This window comes from Odocoileus virginianus, unplaced genomic scaffold (genome assembly GCF_023699985.2).
Source record: "Odocoileus virginianus isolate 20LAN1187 ecotype Illinois unplaced genomic scaffold, Ovbor_1.2 Unplaced_Scaffold_45, whole genome shotgun sequence".
Lineage (NCBI taxonomy): Eukaryota > Metazoa > Chordata > Mammalia > Artiodactyla > Cervidae > Odocoileus > Odocoileus virginianus.
In genome coordinates this window covers 1-10,033 of record NW_027224307.1, presented here as the reverse complement: position 1 = coordinate 10,033, position 10,033 = coordinate 1, and the positions used below count along the sequence as shown (strand labels likewise).

The 10,033-nt window shown below is 40.1% G+C and overlaps 1 protein-coding gene across 1 annotated transcript; it reads right to left on the bottom strand.

The window, feature by feature from the left end:
• Positions 1-1,714: 1,714 nt before the first annotated feature.
• On the bottom strand, positions 1,715-9,551 carry LOC110149936 (tripartite motif-containing protein 64-like; the record flags this gene model as incomplete). The annotated part of the gene is made up of 4 exons (XM_070463232.1): positions 1,715-2,254; positions 6,216-6,313; positions 8,307-8,554; positions 9,456-9,551. Coding segments are annotated over 4 exons (930 nt in total), but the record flags the coding sequence as incomplete, so codon positions are not given.
• Between the last annotated feature and the right edge of the window lie 482 nt (positions 9,552-10,033).

The following is a 10,033-nucleotide window of genomic DNA, read 5'->3' as shown; positions in this document are numbered from 1 at the left end:
CCACTGGAAAAACCATAGTCTTGACTAGACAGATCTTTGTTGACAAAGTAATGTCTCTGCTTTTTAATGTGCTGTCTAGGTTGGTCATAACTTTTCCTCCAGGGAGTAAGCATCTTTTAATTTCATGGCTGCAACACCATCTACAGTGATTTTGGAGCCCAGAAAAATAAAATCAGTCACTGTTTCCCCATCTATTTTCCATGAAGTGATGGGAGCAGATGCCTTGATCTTAGCTTTCTGAATGTTGAGCTATAAATCAACTTTTTCACTCTCCTCTTTCACTTTCACCAAGAGGCTGTTTAGTTCTTCTTCACTTTCTGCCATAAGGGTGGTGTCATCTGCCTATTTGAGGTTATTGATATTTCTCCCAGGGCAGTCTTGATTCCAGCTTGTGCTTCTTTCAGCCCAGCATTTCTCATGATGTACTCTGCATAGAAGTTAAATAAGCAGGGTGACAATATACAGCCTTGATGTACTCCTTTTCTTATTTGGAACCAGTCTGTTTTTCCATGTCCGGTTCTAACTGCAGCTTTCTGACCTGCATACAGGTTTCTCAAGAGGCAGATCAGGTGGTCTGGTATTCTCATCTTGTGAAGAATTTTCCACCATTTATTGTGATCCACACAATCAAAGGGTTTGCCATAGTCAATAAAGCAGAAATAGATGTGTTTTTCTGTTTCTATTGCTTTTCTGATGATCCAGTGAATGTTGGCGATTTGATCTCTTGTTCCTCTGCCTTTTCTAAAACGAGCTTGAACATCTGGATTTTCACAGTTCACATATTGCTGAAGCCTGTCTTGGAGAATTTTAAGCATTACTTTACTAGCGTGTGAGATGAGTGCAATTGTCCAGTAGTTTGAGCTTTCTTTGGCATTGCCTTTCTTAGGGATTGGAATGAAAACTGACCTTTTCCAGTCCTGTGGCCACTGTTGAGTTTTCCAAATTTGCTGACTTATTGAGGGCAGCACTTTCACAGCATCATCTTTTAGGATTTGAAATAACTCAACTGGAATTCCATCCCCTCCACTAGCTTTGTTCGTAGTGATACTTCCTAAGGCCCAGTTGACTTCACATTCCACGATGTCTGGCTCTAGGTGAGTGATCACACCATCATGATTATCTGGGGCTTTTGTCTATACGGATTCTTTAATTCATGTGTTTCTTCACTGATTCACCTAACACTTTTATGTGTTCTGTTCTGAGTACTGCACAGAAAGTGGGATGTAACAATAATATGAAATAAGATAAGAACTGTCTGAACTGTCAGAGGAATTTGACTAATTGAGAATTATTCAAAATATCTACTAACTTGAGAAAAGTTTGCTGAAGAGTGTAATGAGAAGGTATATGCTAGAGTCAGTAAATGGTATTGGGCATTGTTTCCTTTTGGAGGTCACGCATATGTCCCACAATGAGATAGTCCTGGTTTTACAATTTTGTATATTTCTAAAAACCATTGATTATGTAGTTTAAAGGTAGTGACCTTTATGACACATAACTTTAGTTTAATATAATCCTTATTTTAAAAAGAAAAGCAGTTGACTATATTCTATGAAATACTCCATAATGAATGTTTATTAAAATTTAATTAACAGATTTATACATACAACAATTTTATGCCATTTTGTAAACATACAATCACTATGTCACATTAAATAACAATGCACTGCTGGACACAGTCAGGTATCCTGTGGCCTCACATGAAGTGAAGGGCTGCAATATCCCCAGAGAAGAAGCTCCAATAAAGGGTCCGAGAAATGGACAATTCATGGAGATTTAAGGCAAAGGAAAGGTATCAGAGGGGAGGAGAAAGCAGAAGGAAGGAAACTATATATGAGGGAACTTCTGAAAACATCATAGAAGCTCACAGTTCCGTTGTCATAATCCAAAAACACTCCAATTCTACCCAGAGGCCTTTTCACAAACTGAACTAAGCGTGGGGAGGTGGTGGACAGAATATACTGACTGTTCACCTTTGTAGAACACAGAAAAAATGCTTCTTCAGCACCAATACTGATACTGGTATCACGTGTGAAGATGCTTTTACAGACTCCCAGAACCCAGCTGGAGGACAGTGCCACGTCCAGCTCCCAGTAATGCCTCCCGGAGGTGAAGGCCCAAACTCCCCAGGACACAGCACACGCCCCACCCCAGGGCTGTCTGGACCCGCCGGGATGGTCATCCTCAAACAGCACACTTGCATCATCCAGGATCGCATGGTGAACAGTCGTTGTCTGACTCAGAACATTATTCACTGAGGAAAGAGTAAAAATTGTGTCAGCCAGTTGAATTTCCATGTCTCTGAGAGGCATAGACTCTCTACACAATAAGCTTTTTAATTTTCCTTTCCTCCTCCAAGGAAATCAAAACAGACAGCAAAGGAAGTTAGAGTGACTCTTCTCTGAAGAATAAAAGTTATTTAAAAAGACATATATCATGAACTGGGTGAAGTCTGACTTAATGTCAATCTCTTCATAGTTTACTTTAGGACTCACCTAAAAACATTTATTCTTATATTAGAAAACTTTTCTTTTGTCCTTTGTACTTAATACTATGGAAACTGCAGATGGTACTTTGTTATCACGTGGATATTTATGAGGGTATAATCTCTACCTATTACATTTTCAAAGGTCAAAAGAACTGATAGAAATCCATCTATGAATAATTTGGAAGCTTCAAAATAGAAGTTCTGACTTACAGCGTTCATGCATCCCTTGCCTTAAAGTTTTTGTGAGATTGAAAGCATTATAATTCTTCTGCCAAAGCCCATTTCAGTTTTTCTGTTATTTATTCCTAACTTTAGAAATAATAAATATTCTTTGGACAATGTGTAATAAATGTAGCTATAATGAAGTGAAAGTGTTAGTCCTTCAGTCCTGTTCGACTCTTTGCGACCCCATGGACTGTATGTAGCCCACCAGGCTCCTCTGTCCATGGAATTCTCCAGGCAAGAATACTGGAGTGGATTGCCATTCCCTTCTCCAGGGATCTTCCCAACCCAGGGATTGAACCTGGTCTCCTGCATTGCAGGCAGACTCTTTATCATCTGAGCCACCAGGGAAGCCCATACAGTGAATTAAAAAGCACCAAAGAAAAACAAAACAAAACAAACAAACAAGAAAAAAGCAGCAATGATGGATTTAAGCTCAAGAGTGAAATAAACTGAGTAAGCAACATATTTATGGTCACTCACAAAACTAAATATTCTGTTTATAATCACAGTAACAACCTGATTGCTCTCCTTTAGCTCATCCTATTTCATATATATTTATATATATGTGTATGTGTATATATATACATATATATATATATATATGTGGTTTTGCATTTTCAAGAAATTGCAGTGGCAAACATCAGACTTGGTGTTTATAATCTGACTATAGAGGCAACAAAAGTGTCTGAAATGCAGTACTTGGATGCAATCTCAGAAACAACAGAATGATCTGTTCATTTCCAAGGCAAACCATTCAATATCAGAGTAATCCAAGTCTATGCCCAACCAGTAATGCTGAAGAAGCTGAAGTTGAACAGTTCTATGAAGACCTATAAGACCTTCTAGAACTAACACCCAAAAAGATGTCCTTTTCATTATAAGGGACTGGAATGCAAAAGTAGGAAGTCAAGGAATACCTTGAGAAACAGGGAAATTTGCCCTTGGAGTACAGAAAGAAGCAGGGCAAAGGCTAATAGAGTTTTGCCAAGAGAATGCACTGCTCATAGCAAACACCCTCTTCCAACAACACATGAGAAGATTCTATACATGGATCACCAAATGGTCAATACCAAAATCAGATGGATTATATTCTTTGCAGCCAATGATGGAGAAGCTCTATACAGTCAGCAAAACAAAGACAGGGAGCTGACTGTGGCTCAGATCATGAACTCCTTATTGCCAAATTCAGACTTAAATTGAAAGTAGGGAAAACCACTAGACCATTCAGATATGACCTAAGTCAAATCCCTTATGATTATACAGTGGAAGTGACAAATAGATTCAGGGGATTAGATCTGATAGAGAGAATGCCTGAAGAACTATGGACAGTGGTTCATGACATTTTACAAGAAGCAGTGATCAAGAAAAAGAAATGCAAAAAGGTATATGGTTGTCCGAGGAAGCTTTATAATTAATTGTGAAAAGAAGAGTACCTAAAGGCAAAGGAGAAAAGGAAAGATATACCAATTTGAATGTAGAGTTCCAAAGAATAGCAAAGAAATAGCAAAAAAAAAAAAAAAAGAAAGAAAAAGGAAAAAAAAAAAAAAAGAAAAGCAAAGAATAGCAAAGAAAGCCTTCCTCAGCGATCAATGCAAAGAAATAGAGGAAAACAACAGAATGGAAAAGACTAGAGATCTCTTAAAGAAAATTAGAGATACCAAGGAAATATTTCATGCAAAGATGTGCTCAGTAAAGGACAGAAATGGTATGGACCTAACAGAAGCAGAAGGTATTAAGAAGAGGATTCAAGAATACACAGAAGAACTATAAAAAAAAAAAAAATCTTAATGACCCAGATAACCATGATGGTGTGATCACTCACCTAGAGCCAGACATCCTGAAATGTGAAGTCAAGTGGGCCTTAGGAAGCATCACTAAGAACTATGCGAGTGGAGGGGATGGACTTCCAGCTGAGCTATGTAAATCCTAAAAGATGATGCTGTGAAAGTGCTGCACTCAATATGCCAGCAAATTTGGAAAACTCAGCAGTGACCACAGGACTGGAAAAGGTCAGTTTTCATTCCAATCCCAAAGAAAGACAATGCCAAAGAATGCTCAAACTACTGCACAACTGAACTCATCTCACACGCTAAAGTAATGCTCAAAATTCTTCAAGCAGGCTTCAACAGTACATGAACCCTGAACTACCAGATGTTCAAGCTGCATTTAGAAAAGACAGAGGAACTAGAGATCAAATTCCCAACATTTGCTGGATCATTGAAACAAGAGAGTTCCAGAAAAAAACATCTATTTCTGCTTCTTTGACTACACCAAAGTTTTTGACTGTGTGGATCACAACAAACTGTGGGAAATTCTTCAAGAGATGGGAATACCAGACCTCCTGACCTGTCTCCTGAGAAATCTGCATGCAGGTCAATAAGCAACAGTTAGAACTGGACATGGGACAACAGACTGTTTCCAAATTTGGAAAGGTGTAAGTCAAGGCTGTATATTATCCTGCTTGTCTAACTTAAATTCAGAGTACATCATGAGAAATGCTGGACTGGATGAAGCACAAGCTGGAATTAAGACTGTCGGGAGAAATATAAATAACCTCAGATGTGCTGATGACACCAGCCTTATGGCAGAAAGTGAAGTGAAACTAAAGAGTCTCTTGATGAAAGTGAAAGAGGAGAGTGAAAACATTGGCTTAAAACTCAGCATTCAGAAAACTAAGATCGTGGCATCCGGTCCCATCACTTCATGGCAAATAGATGGGGAAACAATGAAAACAGTAGTAGACTATTTGGCAGGGGGTGGGGGGTGTGTGGTCCAAAATCACTGCTGACGGTGACTGCAACCATGGAATTAAAAGATGCTTGCTCCTTGGAAGAAAAGTTATGACCAACCTAGAAAGCATATTAAAAAGCAGAGACATTACCTTGCTAACAAAGATTCATCTAGTCAAAGCTATGGTTTTTCCAATAGTCATGTATGCATGTGAGAGTTGGACTATAAAGAAAGCTAAGCACCAAAGATTGATGCTTTTGAACTCTGGTGTTGGAGAAGACTCTGGAGAGTCCCTTGAACAGCAAGGAGATCCAATCTGTCCATCCTAGAGGAAATCAGTCCTGAATATTCACTGGAAGGACTGATGCTAAGGCTGAAACTCCAATACTTTGGCACCTGGTGCAATGAACTCACTCATTTGAAAAGACCCTGATGCTGGGAAAAACTGAAGGTAGGAGAAGAAAGGAACAACAGAGGATGAGATGGTTGGGTGGCATCACTGGCTCAATGGACATGAGCTTGAATAAACTCCGGGAGTTTGTGATGGACAGGGAAGCCTGGCGTGCTGCAGTCCATGGGATAGCAAAGTCAGACAAGACTGAGCGACTGAACTGAACTGATAGAGGTAGAAAAGATGTTAACAACTTCAGAAATGTATGCAGCACCTTTATATCCAAAAAAGAAAAAAGAAATACAACAAAAATGAAAGCAGATTTTTTCCCAAGAAGCTCTAATGAAATGTAGCCTTGATCACCAAAAGGCTGACTCTTACCTCTGAAGTTGTTCAGCATGTGTAGGAATCCAGAGACCGGCCAGGAAGGGAGCTCTGGGTTCACGGGCTGAGGCTTCTGCATCTGTGCCAAGTCAGTCCTGTAACAAAGAACATCGGTTCCATGTCAAGACCAATGGCTAATCACATGAGCATTGCAAACAGCAGACTTCACTACAGGATCTGATATGTTCTCAGGATTCTCCTACTGTTGGTGACTTGCTTATACAATATATTCTACTCATTTGAGAATATAAAAATGTTGCCATATATTTTACTAAATATAAATTATATCAAATTTCATTTTCCTCATTTTTCTCAGACAATATTCCAAATTTGCACTCACTAAACTTCATTCCCTTCCTCAATTCCATCAATTCCAAGATCCTGGGCATTTTACAGAGAGCAAAAAATTCAGGCTAAGCCTTTGAGACTTCACTCACAAAGTAGCCGTCAAGGATGCATTCAGTGTCTAAACAGAAGTGCTCACTGACCAGACTTGTTTACTCTTGTCAGTTTAGCAAGGTGACCCAGGTCCAACCTGGCTGCCCTGATCCAGAACGGCTCACTTCCCAGTGGGCAGCAGAAAGCCACTCCCTGTGAGGTCCTGCCTGCAGGGGTTTTGCTGTGATGGAATGGGCTGAGTCACTGCTACCCAGTATTAACAAAATCACAGTCTCTCTTTTCATGGTAGGGAGTGTGCCTCTTTCATGCCTTTTTCACCTTTCAACTCACTAGGATAGGTGCTTCCTCTGTGATGTCTTAGAAAAATCCCTCACTAAGTTTATTGTCGTCAGGCTGGAGAGAATGGGTCGAGTGGTGGAACAAAGCCCAGAATGTCAGCAGGTTTTCAGACATATTCGATTTCAGTCAAATGAAAAGGAAACTACTGAGACCAAGGGTCAGAAGCCCTGGAAATTCTTTTGAAATAAAATAGAAAGCAGCCAAAAAGACAATGTTGGTAATCCATATGCTAGGGTTCTATACCTATGGATTCACACATGGATTCATCTGTACATTCTGGGCTATGTATTTGCTCATTTATCCCTTTATTTCACAATAGGATCTGAGCTACTGTTCTAACTGTACTTCATATACAGTGGGTACCAGTCAATCCCAAATTCCCAGTGTAAACTTCCTTCCCCTTTGCCTTTGTTCTGAGTGAAAAAATTCACAAAAAATTCCAAAAACTTCCAAAATATAAAAATTGAAAATGCCACACACCAGGGAATGACTTATGCAGCATTTACTTTACACTGTATGTTAATTGTAAAGTTGTCTTGAGATGACAAAGTGTACAGGAGCATGCGTATTAGTTATCTGAGAATACTATGGCATTATGTCTAAAGGATCCTGTATCCTGGGATTTAGATATGGGGGAGGACCTGAAATCAATCCCCATGTCCCAAGCAAGAACTGTGGGTCCACCTCATCAAAAAGACAAAAATATTTCAGAAATCAAAAAATGTCAGTGTATACTCACATTTTCAGCACATCGTCCAAGCCCTGCAAAGGAAAAAAAAAAAAAAAAAAAGATCACGTTAATCATTAGGGTTCTGTCCTTTTCCATCTCCTTTCCTATTCCTGTTTCAAAATAAGACATGGTTTTATAATTCTTTTCTAAGCAGCACTCAGAAGCAATCTTCATAACCGACCCTAACCTAGAACATGACGGGCGTCCTCAGGTCTCAGTAAGGAAGGAAAGGGGGCAGGAAGGGGCTGCACATGATGCAGCAACGTCTAGGTTTCCAGTGTCACTCACTGCCCGGTGCTGTCGACAAGAAGTGATCTCACCATTTATGGTAACGATTAAAGTAAACCAGACAATTGCATAAAAAGAATTATAGATTGCATTAAAATTGATACCACTTCTAAACGTCTTGCCTGTGTGACAGGAAGAACTTCAATGTCTTCAGGAAGTATGGATAACAAGGGGTGCCAAGGGTTTAAGGGTATGTACACTGAGATTTACTCCAAGAGAATTAACTTTCCCCTGGTCACAGAATCTTGCTGATTGTGTTATCATCTGTCTGGATAGGTAATATTTCAGTGTCATAGCAACTCATCTAGAAGAGTGTTTCTCTCTCTGAGGACTGACCCTCCTTTCTCACCTGGAGCAACTCCACGTCCGGCTTGTGGCACATCTCCATCATCTCTCTGTACATTTCTTTCAGAGTTTCTCTCTGTTGAGTCATTCGGAACACACTCTCCTTGAGTTGTTCACAAATCTCCTTGGCTTCTCGCTCCAGGGCCTCCAGATGCAGTTGCTCCTCCTCCCGGAGCAACAGAAGCATCCTCTGATACTCAAGCTTGATCATCACCTTCCTTAAGGCCACGTAGTCCTACAGAGAGAGTGGATCCAAAGCATTACTTATGTTCACATTCAAAAGAAAACCTCAAATATTATTTCCTTAGTGTCATCAAGGAAGTTCCTGACAAACTGCCACATGCATCAAAGAGTCTTGAATATTTCCTGGTCCCTATTGCCCATGCTTTCTCTGAATTCCTAATTTCTTCCCCTGTTTAAATTAAGTCATCTGAGGGATCCCAGGCTGTCTCCCAAGGAGGATTCTTTAGCGTTCTTACTCCATCAATTATTTCCTCTCCGACCTGAGTCTTGTTTTTCTCTTGTTCCTTTCTCTGCTTCCTCTAAATATTCCTTCATGAAGTAAACCCCATTTTGTATATATGTATTTATTTTTTCCTGCTTGCTGACACTCTTCAGTCATGCCCAGCTCTTTGTGACCTTGTGGACTGTAGCCGCCAGGCTCCTCTGTCCATGGGATTCTCCAGGCAGGAATACTGGGGTGGGCTGCCGTTTTCCTCCTCCAGGGGATCTTCCTGACCCAGGGATGTACTCCATGTCTGTTGTGGCTCCCACACTGCAGGCAGATTCTTTACCCCTGAGCCATCATTTTCCCTCTAGGTACAACTCTCTTTCTCTCTTCTCCTCACAGTCACAGTTAGTGCAATGTGTCTAATACCCCATGTCTGAAAAGGCTTATTCCAATCTTCAAAATGTGGCCTTGGAATACATTTCATGGCTTGGTCTCCCAAAATACTAGCATTCTTTGAACTAGCATATATTAGCCTGTTCTAATTGCAATTATTGATCAGTCATTTGAAACCACTCCTCCAGGAAAGAGACCAGTAGCCTTTAACAGGAACTTACATTGACCTAAAAAATCTAAGTTAAAATTATATCAATATTTATATAAATAAATAGGAGCATTTAATTCTCACCTCAAAGGACTGAGTTGTGTTAGCTTCCTGATTCAGGCTGATTTGCATTTCTTCTCTCATTTTCCATAAAGAGCTCATTCTCTTCAGGAGTTTCTCCTGAAAAACCCATGGGATTTAGTGACATATAGAAGATGACACCGTAAATTTAATCCCCTTATTCATGAGCAATGGCATTTATTAGTTACATAGAAAACTTGACTTAGGAGGCTGTCGCCAGACTTTTCCACATTAATTTCATTTGATGCCAATATTTGAATATCAAGGAATAGAACTGTATACTAGAGAACTGGGGGAATTTTACAGATAATGGAATCCATTCCCCAAGATACTCAGACTCAGACTCTAATAGCCTGAGTAAGAAAGCCTCAAGCTCCCATCAGAAGCCTGTGTCCCTGGTGCCACCCTCCCCGGGATGCTGCATTTCCACACATGTGGACAACTGGGCAACAACACTGAAAGGACACATTATATGTGAGGATCCACATTCAGAAATCCCACCTCCACTATCTCCATCCCATCACCATCATAGCATCCTCGTCTTTCTCTCTGACTTAGGAGCCTCTAGATCCCAAACTGCT